At 35.7% G+C, this 24,430-nt stretch overlaps 1 protein-coding gene across 3 annotated transcripts in view; it reads left to right on the forward strand.

Moving 5' to 3' along the window:
- The window catches only part of AGK (acylglycerol kinase), a 97,200-nt gene that overhangs the window by 40,106 nt on the left and 32,664 nt on the right, over positions 1–24,430 (forward strand). For all 3 annotated transcript variants that reach the window (XM_081283027.1, XM_081283028.1, XM_081283029.1), the window contains exons 5-9: positions 717–792; positions 7,067–7,159; positions 9,958–9,990; positions 11,488–11,582; positions 15,919–15,988. In XM_081283027.1, the coding sequence (XP_081139153.1) occupies positions 717–792; positions 7,067–7,159; positions 9,958–9,990; positions 11,488–11,582; positions 15,919–15,988 (367 nt within the window). The remainder of the gene's footprint in view (positions 1–716; positions 793–7,066; positions 7,160–9,957; positions 9,991–11,487; positions 11,583–15,918; positions 15,989–24,430) is intronic.

Consider the following 24,430-nt stretch of genomic DNA (forward strand, 5'->3'; position numbering starts at 1 on the left):
CTGAGCCTGGGGCTTGGGGTCAGCTTCTGACCAGTTCTCCCATAATTACATTAATTTCCCTTTCTTGGCAGAATGGAAAAGATCTTTGATTTTTCTCCAGGGATTTCACTACAAGTTTAAAACTCAAGATATGGAGATACTCCTAGTATTAGAAATTGTCAAAAATGATGTATTTTTTTCCAAATGCTTGTGTTTATTGTTAGAATTAAGCAATATTCTGTTAAGTCTGTTCCCTTGGGCTGAATGATATTGCAGTGGATACCCTCCCTTTCTTCCACTAGAATAAAAGAATATACCAGGGAGTACAACTAAGGTCCATGAGGATAAATAGTCTTTGGCTCTCTGTGATGTTGTGTCCCCAGCTCCTCCACCTATGACCATCACTCAGTAGGTGTTCAGTGAATGCATGTTGAGTGAATTGGCACTGTTGTCCTGAGTGGAGCCATATCTACTGTCTCATCTTCCTCAAGAGGAACACACATGTGCACGATGGGCATCCAAAATGGATAAGAGCTGACTGCATTAGACAGGGGACACACTGTTTTGCTCTCTGTAGAAATTCATACTCATCAATAAACTTCCCATACCTGAACAAATAAAGAAACATGTTCCTTTGTCTTTCTTATTCTACTCCAGAGAAGATGGTTGGGTTTTTTGGAATCCTTCCTTTTGAGTATTATGTTAAAATATTATATTTTCCCCCCCTTTGTCTGCAGCAAAGCCAGGACTCTGTTTGAAAAAAATGCTGCCCCGATTTTACATTTATCTGGCATGGATGTGACTGTCGTTAAGGTGAGAATGCTCGGGAGTGTTGATTTTTGCCGAAGCCACCACCCCTTTAATGTATCTTCTGCTCTTGTCTTCTTAACAGAAATCACTTGTCACTTAAGACAAGAGCAAAGAAATCAGTGTTGTATTTTGTTCTGATAATTAATAAAAGCAGTTTTGTTTTTTCTGACATTGTCAGCTTTTCATTTTCACAACAGGATTAAGTGGAGGCATGGAGACCTTGGTTCCTTTCATCTGAGACAGGAGATGGAATTATCTCTTGAAGGATGCAAGTTGTTGTAGCTGACAGAATTCTTTCCTCAAAATAGGAAACCCTCCAGTTTTAGTAATTTAATTTCTTGGTGGTGCTAAAAATATATAAATGTTTTTCTTTCTGGTAAGGAATTATCTGTGGTGAGGAATTAGCATTTTCAGATTTAGGTGAGAAGAAAATGGAAAAAAAGAAGAAATTGTGTCAGAAGATGCCGCAAGTCCCTACTTGTTGAATTTTACATATATGGGTGCCTACATTCCATAAGGTGTTTCCAAGTTGGTTGGTTAACCTGTTGCTAGTATTGCACACTTTGACTAAATCACAGAGGTTAAAAGGAGATTTAGTCTGATTATATACAGGTTAACTCTTTTCCAACTTTTCTGAGACATCTTCCAGTTGTTTGTTTTGGGGATGAGAGAAAGGGGAGGATGACATTTGAGTACCTGCAATGTGTTAGATTCTAGGTAAGAGACGTTAGAGTAGTTACATGTAAGATTGATATTATCTGTTCTTTGAATGATTGATTGAACTCATGAGTAGAACCGTCTGAGCTTCGAGTTTTCTTTGAAGGGAGATTTTCTTTGTATTAAATTTCTTTAACGGTTCTAGAAGTACTCAAGGAATTTGTTCATTTCATCTAAGTTTTCAAATCAGATGGGATCAAGTTTTACATAATATCTTCTTTTTTAAGTTTAAATTTATATAGCATCTGAAATGCCTGTTTCATTCTTCTTATTGTTTAGTTTTTCCCTTTTTATTTTTTTCCCCTCAGGAGTCTTATGAAAGGTTTTCCACTATAATTAGTCCTGCCATCTTTTGGCTTATTCTTATTTTCGTGGGAGATTATATTTTATTCATTTCTGGTCTGTTATTATTTCCTTCATTCTATTTTTTTTGCCATTTTGGCATTATAACTTGATGCTTATTTATTCTTTCTCATCTTTATTTTGTATTTTATATATTTAAAGCTATAAATTCTATTCTACTGCTTCAGTATTCTATAACTTACTTAAATTTTTTTTCTTAAATCCTTGACATTGAAGACTTTATTCCTGAAGATCATCATGTCTGACAATAAATAAGAGGATAATTTTACAGATGGAGAAATTCTAAAACAGAGAAAGCATATAATTTATGTAGGTGAGCCATTATGCCATAGGTAAAAATACACAAAGAATTTTTGATTTTAATGATCCATTATTTTATGTTGAAATGTTTTTTAGTTAAGGAAATTTTCTTTATTCATTTATCCATTTTGGACACTTAGTTTGCTTCCTATCATGGCTATTGTGAATAATGTTATAGTGAACTTTTAACTTTGACATATAGTACTTTCATTATCATTCATTTCTAAATATTTTCTAATTTCACCATGATTTTTGCTTAATTTGAGCTATTCAAACATGTTTTAATTTCCAGATCTGAAGTTTTTCTTGTTATCATTTTGTTAGATTTTTGGTTTAATTTCATTGGTAAAAAGGTAATCAATATAATTTCATATTTTATTGGAATTTGTATTATAGACCAGAATGTGGTCTTCTTTCATAAATGTTCTGTATATGCCTAAAAATGATTCATATCAATTATTAGGTACCAGGTCCTGTTTATGTTCATTATGTAAGATCTGTTCATTATGTGATTCAAATCTCTATCTTTCCTGGATTTTTTCTGGTTTAACTTGTCTATTTCTCTACACAGTTTTGTCCATTTTTGCTATACTTTTGACTGTTGCTGTACTTTTACCTTTAGGGATGTCATATAGTTGGAATCATACAGTGTGTAGCCTCTTCAGGTTAGAGTCTTTCATGTAGCACTATGCTTACTGTTGACTTCTCTCATGTAGCATTTTACCTTCCTCCGTTGTCTATTTGTAACTTTATAAAGCTCATTTCTTTTATTCATAAAAGCTATTTGTTGTAGCTAAATAGTATTCTGTCATCTTGATATACTGCCATTTATCCATTTACTCACTGAAGTATACTTAGATTGCTTCCTATTTTGGCAGTTATGAATAAAATTGCTACAAATGTGTACTTTTTTTGTGGACATAAGTTTTTAAGTCATTTGAGTAAATACTTAGGAATGCTATGGCTGGATAATATGTAAATCTGTTTAGTTTTATAACAAACTGTCAAACGGTCTTCCAAAGCATCTGCAACATTTTGCATTCTGTTGTTCTGCATTGTCCTCAGCATTTGATGTTTTCTCTTTTGTATTTTAGACATTTTAATAGAGATATAGTGGTATCTTCTTGTTTTAATTTGTAGTTCCCTGCCTGATGACAGATAATGTTCCCATATGCTTACTGTCCATCTGCAGATCTTGATGAGGCCTCTATTCAGATCTTTGCTCTTTTAATTGGGTTGTTGAGTTTTAAGAGTTCTTTGTATTTTTTCAAAATAAGTCCTTGAATAAGAAATGTATTTTGTGAATATTTTCTCTCTGTTGTGTCTTGTTTTTCCATTTTCTTAATAGTGTATTTTTGTTGTTTTTTGTTTTGTTTAGTGCTATTAGGAATTGAACTCAGGGGTACCCTGCTGCTGAGCCACATTCCCAGTCTTTTTATTTTTCATTTGAGACAGGGTTTCTCTGTGTTGCTCAGGCTATCCTCTGATTGGCTATCTTCCTGCCTCAGCCTCTGGAGTGGCTGGGATTACAAGCAATGCACCACCATACCTGGCTTGATAGTGTCTTTTTCATAGCTGATGTTTTTCATTTTAATGAAATCCAATTTACTAACTAGTTTTTTGTTTTGCAGTGCTGGGGATGGAAACCAGGGCCTCCTGTATGCTAGACAAGTGCTGTACCACTGAGCTATAACCCCAGCTCTGTTAATTTCTTCTTTTATGGATCTTGCTTTTGGTAATGTAGCTAAAATTTCATTGTCAAGCCCAAGATCTCTTAGACTTTTTCCTACATGATCTTCTGGAAGTTTTATTGTTTTGCATTTTACCCTTAGTTCAGTGATCCACTTGGAGTTAGTTTTTGTGAGAGACATAAGGTCAGTAACTAGGGTTTTTTTATTTGTTTTGTTTTTTTGTGTCATTAGGCTACTTTTTTGTCATTAAGCTACTTTTTTGTTCTTCTCTTTTAGGACATTTCATATTTTCTTCCCAAGATCAGCACCTCAAATGCATTATTCTTATTAATGTAATCTTCTTAATTATGGTCTGCTAAATCCGTCAAGATCTTTTTGGATTCTTTCATTGATGAACCTATTCATGTATATTAATTGTTCTTGAAAGTATTCAAATATACCTATTCATATATATTGTATTTGGAAGTATTTATTGAGTGCCTACCATAGCTAAGACCAGTTCTAGGTATTGAGTATACATTCTAAACAAAATAAACCATCTGTCCTGAAAGAGCTTTCTTTCAAAGTTTGAAAGGAAAGAACAGACAAAAAATAAATGTACAAAAAACAGCTGCTTTGCCAGATAGTGCTGAGTGCTAAGAAGAAAGATGAGGAGGAAACTTTAATGAGGGGGCTGGTTTTAGTTCAGATGGCCAGGGAAGACTGGTCTGATAAAATGACCTTTGAAGGAGTCACATGGTTGCTTGAGAAAAGAGATCATGGGCCAAAGATATCACATATAGAAAGGCTCTGAGGCATGTTGGGGGAATAGTAAGTGAGATGAGCAAAGGGAGAGAGGTTGGAGAAGTAAGGGAGGGCAAGATTGTCAGCTTTTTACCATTTACATGTCCAGTCAATTACTTTTTGTCCTAATTGTTGACAAAGGGTTTAGGAAGAGGTTAAAGGGAAAGCCCTGATGAAATGTCCTTAGTAATCTTCTGATAATTGACATTCTGCTGAGCATTTTGCTTTGGGGCCACAAACATTTCATTGGTTGCTAATCTGTTGCATTGTATTCTAGCATCTTGTTTCCACATTTCTCCACCTTGTCCACAGCGGGATCATGGAATAACTTGTCAGGGGCCTTGCTGAAGACCAGGTACAATGTGGCTGTATAATATCACAACCTCTTGAGCTAATAATTTGTCAAAGAAGGAAATGAGCATTTTAGTGAACCCATGCTGATTCCTAACACACACCCATTTCTGGGTGTTCACAAGCCCTTTAAATCAAGATTGACTGGGCATATTCCTTTTTAAGCAACCAAATATTTGTAAATGTAACTCTGAAGCAAATCATTTCCTTTTTAGAATAAAAGTAGAAAAATTAAATGATGTCATTTTAGGGACCTCCTTTTTCCTCTGAATTAATGTCATATTAGGACTTAGTTGGGTATTTTCTCACACTGTCCAACAGTTCAGTTCAATTCTGACACTAGCTTCCGCCATGAGCATAGACTCCATAGGTGAAAGGCTCAGTCCTAACAAGACCACCCTCAGTGCAGGACCAGTTGAAATATCAGAAGTAGGAGGTCACTGTGCTTCTGACCATCGAGCTGTGAATGGAGGTTCCACAACCCTTCCTCAGGTTTGATAATTTGTTAGAATAACTGAAACTTGGGAAAACACTTTTATTTTGTTTACTGATTATTATAAAAGATACAACTCAGGAATAGCCAAATGGAAAGATGCATATGGCAAGGTGTGGAGGCAGTGGGGTTGGCAGAGAGTTTTCATGCCCTCTGGATGTGGCACCCTCACAGTAGCTGGATGTGTTCATTAACTAGAAGCTCCCAGACTCTTGAAAACATGAGGGTTTTTATGGTGTCCCATTAGTAAGCATGATTGATTAAATAACTGACCACTTGTATATGAACTCAGTCTAAAGTCTCCTGCCTTGCTTGGTGGCCAGGGGATAAGGCTACAAGTTCCAGCTCCCTAAGTCCTTTGCTGGTCTTTCTGATGCCAGCCCACATCTTGAAGCTAGCCAGGGCCCATGGAGAGTCACCACTAGAGCGCACACTCAAGTGTGGTTGAGAGGGCTTGCTATGAACAACAAAAGACCTCTGTCACTTGGTAAATTCCAGGAGCTCTGCCAGGAACAGGGGGCAAAGACCACATACATTTTTATTCTACCATAGGTGCATTAGCCCATCTGAAATCTAGATATTTGTATATTAATGTACCTAGAGTACTTTCAATTGGAAGAAGTGTTTTCTTCTTTAGTGTCACTTGCATTATGTGTTTTAAAATTTGTTGTGGGGTTTAGAGATACACATATCATTGGTGACTGAAATGTTTCATTTAAGTCCATGCATGTATCTGAGATGAAATGTTGTCAGCAGATGGTAAGGCTTAAGTATTCTTTTATGGTAACTTTGAAACATACCTGTATTTCTTTATGCACAATCACAACCAAACAATCACCTTGTATTATTTAGTACAGTACCAATTATGAACATTTGCCTGTCTAGTTGTCTTACATTATGCTTTACAAAAGTAGAACAAGGAAGCTATTATTACCCCTCCTCAATACATAATTTCATTGATAAGGAAATTAAGACCTGGAGAGTTGAAGGCCACTCAGCTAGAAAGTAGCAGAGTTGTGATTCAATAAGTCTCTTGGGCTCTGAAATTTGTGCTCTTTTCATTACCTCTGTGTCTCCCTATTTGCATATACACTTGACTTCCTGCCGTTAGATGAAAAGCAGTGGGTAAATGATGTAATGGAATCTGCACTGGACTGTAAATGAGTCCTTTGACTAGCTAACTGTATGACTGGGGCAAATCATTGGGTTTGAATTTTGTTTTTGAAGTAAAGAGCTGACTAGATAATTTCTGAAGTTCCTTCTTGCTCTAAAAGTATAAAACTATAACACAATATGTAATTGCTTTGATTAGCTGTTTGTTTTTTCATGTCTATCAATTATGTAAGACTTAAGAAAAGAGTCAGTGTAAACTTTAAAGAAAGTACCCCACATTTTATCATTTTTATTTTTATTTGTTGTAGTTGGACATAATATCTTTATTTTATTTATTTATTTTTATGTGGTACTGAGGATCGAACCCAGTGCCTTACATGTGCTACAACTGAGCCACAATCCAGCCCCAGTATCTCACATTTTTAACCTTGACCTAGGATGATAACTTTCTTCTTTTGTATTTCAGACAGATTATGAGGGACAAGCCAAGAAACTCCTGGAACTGATGGAGAGCACAGATGTGATCATTGTTGCTGGAGGAGATGGGACACTGCAAGAGGTATGACTCTTTCTCTTTGAGGCCATTTGAAGATGAGAAAAATGGAAATTAGATTTGAGAATAATGGAGTATAGTGTTATAGTTAAACTTTATTCTTTGGGATTGTTGCTGTCAAACTAGTATATTTCTAAATTTTTCTCACATTTTTATTTCTTTTTTTCTTTTTTGGTAAGTCCTGTATCCATCACATAGAAAGGCTTATATATCATCAAATTGAAGTTTGATAAAACTGAATAAAAAATGAGGAAAAATGGTGGTGGGTTTGAAAACCCTTAGAAAGTAGCCCTGTTTGTAATAGAATCATAGTTTCTATTATGAGAAATATTTCTTACCAAATAAACTTAAAGATTCCTTTTAAGAAAATGGGGAATTGCCCATTCTCACATCATCACTGTCATATTTAATGTTATTTCTTAATTCTGCATTTTTAGGAAGAGAGGCTACATGTTCAGATGTATGCATGTGTTTTTTATTTTTTGTTTTCTACATTACTGGGCATGGAACTCAGGGCCTAGCATGTGTTAGGCAAACACTCCCACTGAATTACACGTGCAACCCTGCCTTTGCTTTACTATTACATAGCTTCAATAAGATACCACTACATACCTATTAGAATGACTGAAATCTAAAACACTCACAATATCCAATGCTGCTAAAGGTATGGAATAAGAGGAACTTTCATTCATTGATGGTGGGAATGTGAAATGGTTTAGCCACTTTGTACCTATTGGGACAACCAAAATTTGCAATAAACAAAATAAAAAATGGTACAGCCACTTTGGAACAGTTGGATAGTTTCTCACAAAACTGAATATATTTTCCCCATATGGTCAGGTTCCTTAGTATTTTCCAAAGGCATTGAAAACTCAATGTCCACACAAAAACCTGCACATAAATGTTTATAGCAGCTTTAGTAGCCAAACTTGGAAGGTATAAGGTATCCTTTACTAGGTGAATGGATAAATAAAGAATGGTATAGACAGATAATGAAATATTATTAAGCATTAAGAGAAATGACTACCAGGCCATGGAAAGACTTGAAGGAAGCTTAAATGCTTATTACTAAGTGAAAGAAGCCAATGTGAAAAGGCTGCACACTCTCTTATTCTAATTACTTGACATCTGGGAGAGACAAAACTATGGAGACTGTAAGATCAGCCTTGAGTTGACAAAAATGTTTTTAAGAAGTTGATAGAAGAGAGGGATGCCTATGCAGAGCAGAGAGGATTTTTAGGGCAACAGTACTACTCTTTATAATGATGGATGCATGTCTTTATATATTTTTTGAATCCCAGAGAATGCGCAACACACAGTGGACCCTAATATCAACTGTGGAGTTTGGGCCATAATGATGATTGATACAGGTTCACCAATTTTAAGAAGTGTACCACACTGTTGGGGGATGTTGGTAATGGGGTATACATTTGTGGAGTTTGGGGTCTATGGGAAATCAATGTCCTTTCCTATCAATTTTTCTTTGAACCTAATACTGTTTTTTAAAAAGAAAGTTTATTAATTAAAAAAAGTGACACATCCTTGAAACTTACTTTGGTCCAGTAAGGATGGTATGTCGTCCTGCAGGTGCTCTTCTTTCCCTGTAGCACACCAGTGCTGCTGGTGCACACTGGGAACCCCTCAGAGCTCTGTCCAAGGGATGCCACCCATTGTTCTGGTGTTCCTTCTACACCCAGGCCTCATTTCTTATCACCTGTCATCTCTGTTGGGTGGTGTCTTCAGTGTACAGTGATGAGAAGCTAGCAGCAGACAGGCTGTCTGTCCTATGTTTGACTTGGCACATATGTAAGCCTTAGTGAGCTTTTTAAAAGGCTGTGCTAATGATCTTGTAATTGTTTTTATGGCTTTTTAATGAAGTGTGAAGAATACTGATAGCATGCCTACAAACAGTGAAGTAGACCACTTGACAGCCCCATTTAATCCTGAAACTCTGTGAGGTGGGAGAAGATCAAGGGAGAAGATTTGTGTCAGCCTTGACTTGACAAAATGTTTTTAAGGAAAGAAAACAAATTGTATATTTGGTATAATCATGGTAATATTAATTGGGCTGGGGATGTGGCTCAAGCGGTAGCACGATTGCCTGGCATGCGTGCGGCCCGGGTTCGACCCTCAGCACCACATACAAACAAAGATGTTGTGTCTGCCGAAAAACTAATAAATAAATAAATATTAAAATTCTCTCTCTCTCTCTCTCTCTAAAATAAATAAATAAATAAATAAAATAGGTATTGATTAAAAAAATTTTTGAGAAGTATTCCAAAATTTTAAAAAGTGATTAATATTGGTTATTCATTATGGTAGAATAATGAGAAATTATTTTTTTCTTCTGGTATTTTTCATAACTTTATAAGAATAGTATCTCTCTTGTCTTCATATTCCTCAGTAAGAAACATTTATTGTGTGCAGGTTTCTCTGAGTGTAGCAAGTTGTTTTTTCTTTTATATATACTTTGTAGTAGCAAACTAGTCTTTGTGCATCACAGTTATATAAAAAAGCATGTAGACATTATAAGATTATGTTTTATAGAACTTAAAACATGATTTTACTAATGTGGAGTTTTTGTAATTATTTTATCTTAGTCTTTATTGATCATAGGTTAATAGTAATAATATCTAATTTAGCTCATAATATTTTGGAATACTGTATGTTTTAAGATCCATTTTATCATTTAACATAATTTCTAGGAAGAAAACAAGTAAATTTGTGGTCCGTGAAAATTGAGCCCAATTTTGTTAGGATAAAGGAAAAACATATTCATGATATTTTTATATATATATTTGTAGGTTGTTACTGGAGTTCTGCGAAGAACAGATGAGGTGAGCTTTTAAGGAAGAGTAATTGGCTGGATTTGGTGGTGCATGCCTGTAATCCCAGCAACTCAGGAGGCTGAGGCAGGAGGATCAGAAGTTTGAGCCCAGCTTTGGCAACTTAGTGGGACCCTGTCTCAAAATAAAAAATAAAAAGTACTGGGGATATAACTCGGTGGTAAAGCTCCTCTGGATTCAGTCCTCAATACAAAACAAAAAGAGAGAGTAATTATATTTTAGCTTTTACTTTTCTGTTTGTTTTTTCCCTCTTTTTTCTTTTACTTTTTTTTCTCCATTTTATATTTTAAAGCAAGCACAAGTTGTGATTAGAATGGATTTTAGTAAGGAGAGTACCACTGCCTTTTCATAGGGTGCTCATCAACCCATGGTGGACTTTCTAATTGCTAATCCAGGGTATCCAATAGCTTTTAACAATCATTATTTAGAACATAAAATTTTGCTATGGTATCTTTTCCTTAAGGAATTCCTTCATAAATTAAACATGGTATAGTCACCTAGTGAAAACCAACCAGCAGTTAAAAGAATGAATTAGATCTATAGTATCTATATGTTTAAATCTCAAATATTGAATTTTAAAAGACAGGTTGTTGAAGCATGTGATGAATTTCTACAAAGTTTTAAAATTCATAAAGCAATACTGCATATCGTTAATGGGTGTCTAGATACGTAGCAAGAATGATAACATGGGTAGAAAGGAATCCCACTGGCCTGTCTTCTGTTTGAAGGATAATGGTTTTCTTTGGGAAGGGAGAGACAAGAATAGGAGGAGAAGGAATTTCAAGTTATCAGTGCCATTTTATTACTTAAAACAGCTGAAGCAAAATGGCAATTGTTAACATTATTAAAATCTGGGTTGTAGACTCATGGTTGTTTTTAATATCCATGTACTTTTCTATAATAATTTAAAATAATTCATAATTAAAAACAACCTTCTCAGTAAGAGAAAAACTGTGGTAAGAGTAAACTGTGCTCAAAATAGTTTTCATGAACCTTATAGTGTCTACTGTATTTGTGGCATTTAATTAAATTGACCACTATTCCTTTACCTTCTGCTACTTGTTTATTCTCTTTGTTTTATTTGTACTTGAGGTAATTTATAGTGTCCTTTCACCTGCTCACTGTTCAATGATAGGTATTTTTACTTGAATTTTATCTGCAGCTTTTTCAAGTGGTGTGATAACAATGCTGTCTCTGTCACACTAGTATATTGATCCAATATCTACAAGACCCTCATTATCTTAATTACGTTTCTTCCAAACAGTGGTCATTAATGAGAACCCAAATAGTTTCTCTAAATTCTAAATTATTCTAGAAACTATTCTCTTAGTGATATTCGATTACTGCTCTAGGGATATGGGAGGGACAGTGGGGAGGCAGATGGAGGGCTTAATAACTTTGTCCTGGTGGACATACTTGTGTCTCTTTGTTAAGACTCATTTTCTAACTTTAACAATATAACTTTTCTCTTCTTTTTTTTTCTCCCAGGCTACCTTCAGTAAGATTCCCATTGGATTTATCCCACTGGGACAGACCAGTAGTTTGAGTCATACCCTCTTTGCCGAAAGTGGAAGCAAAGTCCAGTAGGTTGTCAATGTGGAATGTTAGCATTTGTGAGTGAGCGAGCTTGGGGATAAAAAAATCACGTTTGATGTCCTTTTGTTTTTTGAGTTTGATGGCTTAAAACTTCCAATAATTGGGAGGAAGACCTAAATCAAGGTTCAACTTTTCAGTTCACTGGGAAGTTTCCCAGTTGGGTTGTGGGACTCTGCTAGGTCAGATGTGGAGATGAGTACTTCATGTTCTTTATCAGTTATAAAGATGGTATTTCTGACCCAAACTGTTCTTGCACTTTTACACTGTAAGATTCCTTTAGAAAGGCAGATTTGCACTGACCGTTTGTTTATTGTAAGTATGCTCCATGCGAAATTATCAAGTCTGTTGTGAAGTTTGAATTGGTATTCTTGACTTCATTATCTTGATAATATAAATAGATAATAACCATTAAATATAATCACATCCTTTTGGGGCTCCCTAAAGTGGTAGGCAGTAGATAAAGCATAGGAGAAAAGCAGTGTGGCTCTGACATCTATATTAAATTGCTAGCCTAATCAGGCAATGTGTTCAGAAATCAGGCAAATTGTTGTCCTGTTTTTGTGAAAGCATTATGGAAACAAAGCCCTAGTCTTTCAAGAAGATAGGGATCTTGAATTTGAGGACTGGATTTCACAGTGATTAATAACATAATCTTGAGCAAATGGTTGTCCAGGAAATCTAAGTAAGTGGAGCACTGAGAGAGAGTTATATGATCTTTAATGTAAGCTTTGTGACACATTAGAAGAAGTCAGTAAGTAAATATTAGTTGAATTAATTAATTAAAATTTCCTTATGACTTTTCTAATTATTACCTTCTAGAATTAATAATACTCAGGCACTTTTCAATTTTGGGTAAGGATTTTTTTTTCCTTCTTTAGAATTGTTTGATTAGGCTAGTTTTTGTATATTTTTTTGTTGTTGTTGCTGTTGTAATTTTAGGAGCCACCTATTATAACTTAATAGTTCTGAATTTTTATAAAAGTCTTGATGCCTGTATCAAACACTAGGTGTGCACATAGGCATATATAAGACATATATTCAAACATCACACATGCTTCAAACTTGAGTATAATGGTGATCATTCAGCTATTCACCAACCATCCTGAGGCCGAGCAAACAGAGAGGCTGTTTTAGTTGGCTGTACTTTTTGGCCCAATTTAGAATTTTCGAGGGACAATAGTAATGACAAATGAATTACTCAAACATTTTTTGCCTCTCTGAGATTAATCCTATCTGGTTCAGGTCTTGGTTACATTAGAGAACTTGTCTTCCCTTGTGTTGGTAGAAGTTATTTGAACTGCTTTAGCCAACATCTGCAAATACCATATGCCAGTGATCAGAGTAGGCAATTGCTTTGGAGAACCCTTTGCTTTTCCCAAAGCCAGTTTATCTGGAGTGTGGCAACCCTTAGAATCTGAGATAGCAGTCAATTTTTTGGAAGCTGATTTTCCTCTGTTGTTAAACTATTGTTATTGCTGCTTCCATTTATAATTTAAAGATTTATAAAGCTTAATTTATAAACATACCCCTGGGCTCTTAGGTAATCGAGTAATTCTGTCCTAGATTAGAATTTTGTAGACCTCTTAACCTGGCAGTTGCCTAAGGCTCTTTAAAAAGAACACAGCTTTGCTTTTTGCTCTGCTGCCAAGATTTCTTGTATCATAATTACTACAAGGAAAAAGTATGTTTTTTTTTTTTGAATTTGAAATGTTGCAGGTAAATAATCCTAAAAGTGCTGTTTGTGCTTTAGTACTACTTGATTTAGAACTTTCAGTTATATTGTTGGAGAATGATGAACTTCAGGTTGCATTTTAGTTGTCTTCTGTCTGAACAACTCTATGACCATAATTTGATAACCTAGATGAAATGGACCAATTTGCCAAAATTCATACAAAAAGAAATAAACAGTAGTAAATGGATAAATAAACAGTAGGTAAATGGTAAATTAATAACCTGGTACATGCAGACAATTGGAATATTATTCAGCTCTAAAAAGAAATAAGCAAAGAAATGAGCTTTCAGGCCATGAAAGACACAGAGGAAGCTGAAATTCATACTGGTAAATTAACACTGCCGATCTGAAAAGGCTACATAGTGTATGGTTTCAACTATTTGACTGTGGAACTATGGAGACAAAAAGATCAATGGTTGCCAGAGTGGGGGGAAGAAAGGGTTGAATAGGCAGAGCAGAGAGGATTTTTAGGGCAGTGAAACTATTCTATATGATACCATAGTGATAGATGTGTGTCTTTATATGTTTGTTGAAATCCATAAAATGTGCAACATACAGTGAACCCTTATATAACTCTGGAATTTGAATGAGTGGATGTAGTTTGCCAACTGTAACAAATGTAATAACCACTCTAGAGCAGAATGGTGATAACTGAGGAGGCTGTGTATGTGTGAGTGCAGGGCTAGTGGGAGGAATCTCTTTACCTGCCTCTCAATTTTGCCATGAACCTAAAACGGATAAAAAAAATTAAGTATTAGCAGACTTAGAATAGTATTTTCAAACTTAATTGTCCTTGCTTAAATAAGCACAAGGATTTACGTGCTTATTTAAGTTTCTCCTCAATTTGGCAACATTAACATGGACCTCTGTGGCTACTCTTTCTCATCATTCATTGTAGTTATATACTGCCCTTGAATCTCACCATTAAGATTCACTCACCTGGGACAATTTTAGTATCAATACTATCTATATTGAACATATCAAATATATTTAAATCTATGAATGATTTCATAGTTAGTACTAAGAAAATAAAAATGAAAACTGATCACTTACAGATGATACCAGGAAATGCATACATATAAAATGTGTGTGTGTGTCTGTATATATACAGACACACACACACACACACACACATATTAAATGTTCAATGAAGAAATTTGAACATTGACTAGATATGTTGACAGGAATTTTTAAAATATTTTCGGTATGATAATGTATATCATGGTTTTTAAAAGCACCTTTATCTTTTGGAAATTCACAATGAAATAATTATGCATGAAGTATCAAGATATCTAAGATTGGCTTTAATTGATAGAAGAGAGAGGATATGTGAGGGATAGAAAGGAAGTAAGATTGTCTGAATTAGTTGATAATCATCTAGGCTGGGTGAGGAACATACAGGAATTGGTGGTACTATTTTCTGTACTTTTTACAGATTCATTCAGAAAATATTGAGTGTCTACATGTGCCATGCACTATGCTAGGTTTAGGTTTTACATTGATCGGTAAAAGCACGTAAATCATTACTAACCTTATAGAACTTTCAGCTCTCAGGAAGCAGGTGATAAAGAGATTCACAGTGTATGATAAATCGTGATCTCTTAAGGGACATTAACAGTTTAGTGATAGAGAATTATAGGGAAAGCCCTCACTACAGGCTGAATGGGGTGGGTCTCTGAGATGGTGGTACTTCAACCAAGACCTAAAGGATGAGAATGGCCAGCCATGAGATACTGGAGATTGATTACAAGACCTGGAGGTTCGAGGAAGTACTTGACATAAGTCCCCTTATTCTTTCACTCTGAGAGCAAGTATCTTCTTTTCTAACCACTTGCTGGTGTAATATTTATTTTTTGACTATTCCTTGTGTATTTATGTGTGTCTAATCTTAGCTCCAATTAAAGAAGAAACTCCAGAACTACATAGTGCTCTGAATAGATGTCAGTAGCATGTGACTTTGACGAGTACTTTTCAAAAGACTGTCAGGACGTAAATATGAATAGTCTTGAGTCTTTGAGCAAAAGAATCATCAATTAAAATGAAGTATATCCTAGTAATCCTGGAAAATAAGAGAAATATGTCCTGGGTTCTGGATTAAATTTTGTTAAGATAGCTACAACAAATCCTGTCCTTTATTTACCCTTTTGTCTGTTAGAGTATAAAGATATACTGTTTTTTTTTGAAGTGCCTGAATTTCTTACAATGAATTAAAGATGTTATATTATTATTATTATTATTATTATTATTATTTATTTAAGTACTATGTTTTCCTATGATTAAATATAAGGCACAATGGAGAGACTCAATAAATGTTAAATAAGTGATTGATGCCTTGTACAAACTTCTCTTTGCCAAAGCCTTCTCTTTTGAGTCTGTATCAGAGCCTTCTACCATATTTATATCAGTTATAAATATATAAATAAATATTTAAATAAATATTCTTTTATACTCCTTTGTTCTGCTTTCTTGGACTATTTTGAAAGACATCTTCTTTACCTATCTACTCCTATTCTGGGCGGGAATGTATATGTGGTGGGGGGAGAGATGTTGCTTATTTTTCACAGCATAATTTCCTCTTTGTTCCTATTTAGACATATTACAGATGCCACACTTGCCATTGTAAAAGGAGAGACAGTTCCACTTGACGTCTTACAGATCAAGGTAAAGTCTTTCCTTCGATTTTGAAAAAATTATGGAAGTAGTAGACATGAACATGTAAAAGAAAATTAAATGTTGTGGTTCAAATTAGACTGCAATGAATAGTCCCTCTTCCCTCCCTATTCCAAGTATTAATCTCCAGAACAAAAATCTTATGTGCTGGTTGGGGATATAGCTCAGTTGTTAGAGTGCTTGCCTAGCGTGCACAAGGCTCTGGGTTCAATCCCCAGCACCACCACCACGGAAAAAAAAAAAAAAAAAACATGCGTTAAATCACTAATTAATATGCTTATGATCCTACTTTTTAAAGATATTGTGTGTGGTAGGGACTGAGTGTACATCTCAGTGGTAGAGTGTATTCTTAACATCTCCAAGGGCCTGATCCATGGTACTACATGCACACATGCAAGTAAAAAAAAAAATATCATGGTAAACATCACATAAACAAAATTTACTATCTTATCTATTTTAAGTGTATACTACTTCAGTAGTATTAAGTATATGATGCTACTTTTTAATGTATCAGCTTTTTTCTTGACTTCTGTTATGAATTCCTCTATATGTCTTCCTAATGAGTTGCATCTCTATTTTCAGTTCTTCTGTTGACTGTCTTTGGATCACAAGCAGTTTATCTGTTCATATGGTTGTTCTGAATATTAAGAGAGCTCATAAATATAAAGTCCTTAGGACAGTGACTGATTTCATCTCACTTGTTTATATAGTGGCCACTTCTTTCTCCTATGCTTTGTTGGAGTTGAAACCTTGCTCCTGTCCCATCTTTACTTTGGAGCAATCTGTCATTATTTGGAACTCAGGTTACTTGGTTGTCTTGCAATCTTACCTTTCATATGGACTTAGAAAAGTTGTGATTTTTATAGTTTTTCTTTTTCTCATTTTTCAGGTAGGAATAATGTTTTTTATAGCTTCTATATATCCTAGGTGGGAACAGAACATCCTATTTTTATATCGCATTGTTTAACATTTTCTGGTTCATCTGTAGAGAAACTCATGAATTGTTTTAGAAATGCATTTGCTGGCTATGCCCTCTGAAAGGGATTAGAAGCAATGGACACCCCACAGAAGTGAACATGCCTGGCATTCAGATTTTCTTCTCTAAACATTCCCTAACAAAAATAATCAAGATTCTGTGATGGGATGGTTTTTAGAAACAGAGCAGAAAGGCAAGGGAGTACTCAAAAATTGATGGGGACATCAGAGAAAGAAAAGAACCAGCCTGGTGGTGTCATACTCACTGATTTGGGGACATTTTGAATATCAAAAAAACAGTAACACTGACGGATTATAATACCGTAAATAAAAATGAAGAATCCATGAGTGTCCAGTGATATCAAAGAATTGCCAGCTTATAAATGTAAATGGAATGATAGAATAAGAACATTAGTATTTTCCGTCACCATATGGCTAATTGATTTCAGGTTGAGATCATCCATGAATACTAAAAGTATTAGATAAAAAGCTGTTGGGAAACAAATATCCAAATAGTCTCAAATTATTAATAATTAAAAAGAAAAAAATACATTTTTAGAGTGGAAAAAACTAGCATATACCACTTCATCCAAGTAATCAAACTGAATACCACCAATAATGGAGCAAACTGACATTATCTGACTTCTGATGTGATATACTGAGAAACATGCACCAGCACTTATGCAGTTTACTGACCAAAGTGATAAACTCATCTGAATCTAATTGAATCTCATCACAAGAAAAGTATCAGACAAATACAAATTTTGGACTGGCCTCTTCCAAAAATGTCAATGTCATGAAATCCAAAAGAAGGTAGTCTCTTCAAGATTAAGGGAAACTAAAGAAGTAAAACTAAATCCAGTATAAGATCCTAGATCAGAAAAATGAAAATCAGTGGCAATCCTGATAGACATTATTAGAACATTTAGAGAGATATTTTAATATGAAGTCTATATTAGATATTATATATTAGTGTTAGATTTCTAGAGAGTGACATTGGTGCAATGTTATGTCTGTGTATATCTTTGTTCTTAGGAGAGGCATGCTGAAATATTTGTGAATTCCTGAACTTATTTGCAAATTAAGTAATACTATGGAACATACACATAGAGAGATAAGGCTAATATAGTGGAGAGATATGGGTAATGATGAATTTAGGTGAGAGGTATAAACAGTATTCATTGTACTACTTAGATTTTTTGTTGACATTTTTTCCAAAATAAAATGTTTTGGGAAAAATGTTCAATACCCATTTCCAATTCTTGATCAGGATTCTCTCTTTAAAAGGAATTTAATTCCTAGAAAACATATATTCTTACTTGGATAGTAGTTAAATTACTGTTCTTTCTTCATCTAATTTGTTTTCCCCTAGTCAAAATTCATGGGCTAGAGTTGTGGCTCAGTGGTAGAGTGCTCGCCTAGCATGTGTGAGGCACTGGGTTCAATTCTTAGCACCACGTTTAAACAAATGAATAAAATAAAGATCCATCAATAACTTTAAAAAAAAGGACAAATTCCTAAGAAGGCAAATCTGTGCTGTTAAATCTTCCTATAAATTGTAAGTTTCTTGTACTCTTTACTCAGATTTGGCCTTAAAATATACCAACTTCTGCCAGGCATGGTGGAACAATCCTGTAATCCCAGTGGCTGGGGAGGCTGAGGCAGGACAATCACAGTTCAAAGCGAGCCTCAGCAATACAGTGAGGCCTTAAGCAAATTAGTGAGATCCTGTCTCAAAATAAAAATAAAAAGGACTTGAGATGTGGCTAAGTGGTTAAGCACCCCTGAGTTCAATCCTTGGTACCGGGGGGGGGGGGGGGGGGAGTACCAGCTACTTTCAGAATGAACATTTTTATATTTCATATGCTTCTTGATATTTGCTAAAGGGTCATAATTTCAAACTTCAAGCCCTAAAAGTCTCTATTAGTAACACTGATTGAGCATCCCAAATCTGGAAAGCTCCAAATTTCAGAGTTGTCTGAATCAAAAATTCAGTCAGATTTGATTCTGATCAGATTCAAATCTGAAATTTAGAACTTTCCAGATTCAGGATGCTCAACTGGTGATCTTTGTGAAAATATTCCCAAATCCTAAAAACTCCAAAATTGGAAATGTTTCTGATCCAAAACATTTCAGATAAGAGGTCACCCTGGGTAGAGTTTGCAGTGTGCATTTATAACTGGTAAACATGAGCTTTTAAGATTTGCCTTGTATTTTCCTTTCTTCATGCAGAGATAGCCAGGCTCTAGCATGACCTCATTGGTCATAAGAGAAGTGATTTAAATATTGTAGTTGATCTTTCAGCATATAATAAAGTTAGGTTGTTCTCACAAAATGTAAAACCTTTGCTTAAAGAAATTCTAGCCTAGGTAAAGTACTAGATTGTTAACTAGAAGATAGTATTTTAAAACATTGTTATTGCTAAAAGATTCTCTCTTAATAACAGGATATATCAGGGTAGATTTCTTAATAACTGAGTGATTTACTTCTGGTTATATAAGTATTAGAAGTGCATTTTATAGTAATTAGAATTTAATTGGAAATAGTTGATGTGCTTTATTTAAATGTCTCATCTCTCTATCTCTTTCCTTCAATGTACTGATTTTTTGAATTGATGAAACCAAGATCCAAATTACCACAGGTTCCGTGTATTGATGATGCAGCCCAGGAAGCAGAAAACTTTTAAGTGAGTTCCTGGAAAACAGCTTCTCTGGTTTCTGAGCAACTCAACTCAGTTTAATTCATTTCCCCTTTTCTCCTTATTTTTGGAAAGAGCTTTCAGATATGGAGAAAAGCATTAAGGCATAGTCTGAAACCATAAGCATTATAGATGAAGCCTGACAACAAATTCTTCTTTTAGAGATCAACTCAAACTCCAATAAACATTTAACTGCAGATTCTCCAAAGATAAAAGCAGCAGTCATTGGAAGTTATAATGATGTCTTGCATTTAGCTTTTTCAATGTTCACCATGTGTTCATATCTCATTTGAACCTCTGACTGAGTCAAGATGTGTATCAGCATCTTCATTTGACAATCACTGGTTATGTGACTATGTTGGAGACAGAGCTAGACTGTTTTCTGACTCATGGTCTGTTGCTTTTTCTACTTTATCACCTGGCAATATACCATGATTTTTAAAGAGCAGTTTTTTTCCAATATAGACATCTTGAATACTTAACTCTAAAGAAACTACTGGAAAGATTCATGGAATTTTTTCTAGTCTTTTTGATTTTTCAATTTTTAGACCACAGAACCAGATAGGGGAGATGGTGGGGGGCTGGAACATTTCCCTTATCCTCTGTATCCTTCCTGGCTAGTTACTTGGACTCCTTCTTCTTAGACCCGGGCTCTGAGCATTTTCCTAAGATGCTTAGAGGTTCTTCAGGGGTCCCTCCATCTATGTCTTCATAGAGTCCCTAAACTTCCTAGGTTAGGCAGGTAAATAATTGATAGGAATTGTTTTCTTTTCATTGTTCCTTAAGCCTATATTCCAATCCGCTCTTTCAACTATTTTCTCCCTCAAATCCCTGCTTTCTCAGGGATTTGCTCTTTCAGGGTGTCTGTGAATTGGGGCAACACATCTCCTTTGCTGTGTGGACCTGGCTGTGTGTTTTTTTGTTGTTTTTTTTTTTTGCTGATCTGTCCATCTCATGATCTGCCTGCCTGCCCAGACCTTCAGTGGGCTAAGATATAGTGATACCTTGTCTCTTGGCCTCTTCTCTGTCGTTGTGACCATATTTATGCTTATTTTGACATTGTTCATGTCTGGCATAAGCTCCACAGGGGCTTATCTCCTTTACGGACCTTCAGATACTTCTGAATCTTGACCCCTCTATGCCCATTCAGTTCTTGGTTGGGCATCTCTACATCTGTTTGAACATTCCTGGCTGCCCATTTTGTTGGCCAGAATCATCCCACCTCTTGCTAGGACATAGCACCCCATATCAGTGGAAGCTTGAGATTATAAGACTTTTCTGTTGTCCTAACAGAATATTCCTAAAACTCTTCCCCCCAGATGAAGGAGGAGGAAACATGTTGGGGCACCAATCTGCAAGTCTTGAGAACTTGCCTTACCATGTCTTACCTACACCACATACCTTAGAATGGAGTTCCCAAGTCCTCCCAGAGAAGGGTTGACGGTTAACAACTCAGGAAAACTGCATATTATATTTCTCCTTTTAGAAATTTATGATGTACATTACCATACTAAAGACCCTAAGAAGAGCTGCACTACACAGCTTGTTTCAAACCAAATAGGTTTCGTGTTTCCCATTCTGTCTCACCATGGAATCTTGTCATCACCATCATCGTCGTTGGGGACACTTGTTTTTATCTTAGGAATCCCATGGGGAAATGCTGAGGATACAGCAAACACACAACGTTGTTTCTTTCTCCTGGGCTAGAGTGCTTTCTCCTCTCCTTTTCTTCTTTCTCTCTAGTCCTCGCCCAACCTCTCCTAATCTAGGTCCCTTATTTTAAAAATGTTACTGATAAGATTACAAAGTTGCAGGTAGGAGGAATAAGTTTTGAGATCTAATTAAACAGGGTGGCAAGAATCAATAATAATGTATTATATGTTTCAAACTAAGAACCTTCAAGTGTCTCATCAAAAAAAGATAAGTGAGGTGATGGATATGTTAATTAGCTTGATTCAATCATCTTACTTTGTATACATATATAAAATCATCACATTGTACCCTATTAATGTGTACAACTGGGATTTGTCAATTAAAAATAACGTTAACAGCCAGGTGAGATGGCGCATGCCTATAATCCTAGCAGCTAGGAAGGTGGAGGCAGGATGATCACAAGTTCAACACCAGCCTTAGCAACTTAGTGAGGCCATGAGCAGCTTAGTGAGACCCTGCCTCAAAATAAAAAATAAAAAAGGGTAGGATGGGGCTTAGTGATTAAGCATCCCTGGATTCAATCTCTATTACTCCTCTTGCCCAAAATAGAAAGGGCTGGGGATGTGGCTCAGTGTTAAGTGCCCCTGTTCTTAATCCCTGGTATCTGTACCCTCCAAAACAAGTCAATAAAAAAATATATAAATTTGTGTTTTGTTTTAAAATGTGTGTTGTTCTCCCTGACCTCCTCTTTTGTTCTCCAACACATTATACAGCTGCACGTGCTTTGTGCTGTCATAATTTTCTACATATCTGTTATTTGAACTACCTATAGATGTGCCTTTTGTTTGTATTTGAGTCTAAATAGCCTCTACTATACTTTGAGCTCCTTCATCCTTGTCACGAGGCCTAGAGTGGGGTGCTCAATAAATGTTTATTGGTTAAATGAATGAATGCATCTTTTTTTTTAAAAAAATTTATTCTAATTTGTTATGTATGACAGTAAAATGCATTACATTTTATATTACACATATAAAGCACAATTTTCCATATTTCTGGTTGTATACAAAGTATATTCACACCATTTGTGTCTTTATACATGTATTTAGGGTAATGATGTCCATTTCATTCCACCCTCATTTCTACCCCCATGCCCCCTCCCTTCCCTTCCCCTTTTCCCCTTGACCTATCTAGAGTTTATCTAATCTTATCATGCTTCCCCTCCCAACCCCACTATGAATCAGCCTCCTTATATCACAGAAAACATTTAGCATTTGTTTTTTTGGGATTGGCTAATTTCACTTGGCATTATATTCTCCATCTCCATCCATTTACCTGCAAATGCCATGATTTTATTCTCTTTTTATTGCTGACGAATGCATAAAGATGCATCTTAAGATATTTGAGAATGACTTTGCAGAATTATAGCGAGAAAGGTTTTTGATTCACGTAAATGCTTTATAAGGTTAGTCTGTCACTTAATTTTATGATTAACAACAATTTCACATAATTTTTATTTTAAAATAAATTTTATTTACTGGTTTGTGCTACTCATTGTTTCAGGAGGTGAGTCTACAGTGGTGATAACCCTTTATATACTCTTAGTAGATCGCCTGTAGATAAGTTTGAATATCAAGCAAAAGAGAACTCTGTTTTCACAGATAGAAGCCAGTGTTCAGGGGTTAAGTGTCATGCCTTATAGCACCTATGAATTATTGAGGATTCTTACTTCAAAATACTTGTGTTAAGTTGCTATTCTATTTTATAAATCTCCAGTGATCAGTATGCAACATTTCTATGAAATCATGTGGACTTCACATGATTGCTTATGCTTTGGTAAAAGCATTACTTATTATATCCCAAAACATTGTCATTCTGACGCTCCATAAACAGGCAGGCAAGAAATCACCTTGGCTGTATCTTCAAAAGATATTCAGAATATAGCATTTCATCTTTTTCTACCTCAGCCCTGGGCACCGTCATCTTTTGTCTAGATTATTTCATGGTTCTGTACTGTTCTCCCTCTGTCCTTACCTCTTTGTGATCTTTTTTCAACAGTCAGGATGTAGTGACAAGTTAGGGTACTTCACTCTGCTCAAAGCCCTTTGGTAGGGTCCCATCTTTGAATAAAAGCCAAAGGCCTTCAAGGCCACAGTCTTCTCCCTATCATCTTTCTGGCCTTATCTGTATTGGTTGTGTACTTCAGGTCTGTGCAGATGTCACTATATGGACAGAATCTTCCCCCACCTCCTTATATTGATTGGTAATCACTCCTCCTTGGAATATCTGCACTTCCATTTTATTCTCCCCTTTTCTACTGTTTCTAGCCCCTATACTGTTGATATGTGGGAAAAGGTTAGAGAAAGATCTTTTTACTTAGCAGGTGGTGTTATAGATCTCTCTTGGTGGCTGAGGCCCTAGTACAAGCTCTCTTGTGGGTTCACATGTGAATTCCTTGGGATGCCTCCCTTGACGTCATTTTCTGATGTTGGAGATCTGTTCTAGCTCCTCCTCTTTCAGCTCCCTCCCTTAACTCCTGGGCATAGTACCTTCCATAGCCTCTCACTTCTGGGGTACTGTGGCCATCGTGCCAGACTCTTAGATGAGGTACTGTCAAAACAACTCAATCCTGCTGTCGTCTATTGTATCCACTTAGCACCTGGGAAACCAGTGTGTCCTTTGTCGGTCACTCAGCGAGTTGCCCCACTCTCACCCATTTTCTATGCCATCTCTGCTTCTAAGAGCAGAAAAGCCAGTCTCTTTACTGCACTAGCAGGGATGAGAGGCTGGTGTCTCTTTCTTGTAGCTTCTCCTACTTATGTGTGATTTGCCAAGAAATTCCTTGCTTGATTTTGGTGTAGTGGGAGTGGGACTGACAACAGGGTTGGGAGAGCCCTCCTCTTCTGAGAGAAGAGGTAGCATGCTTTTTCCAAGCCAGCAACTTCCAGTGCTAAGGTCACACAGGTCATAATCTTTCACATTGCTAGTGTAGTGGGGTGATGTGTGGGGGACACCCTACTGTCTTGCTTTTGGTAAAAGCATTACTTATTATATCAAAAAACATTGTCATCCTGACTATGTGGATGATCCCATCCACACAGCAAGGGATC

Source organism: Spermophilus citellus (genome assembly GCF_964194105.1).
Source record: "Spermophilus citellus genome assembly, chromosome: 3".
In the NCBI taxonomy this organism is placed as follows: domain Eukaryota; kingdom Metazoa; phylum Chordata; class Mammalia; order Rodentia; family Sciuridae; genus Spermophilus; species Spermophilus citellus.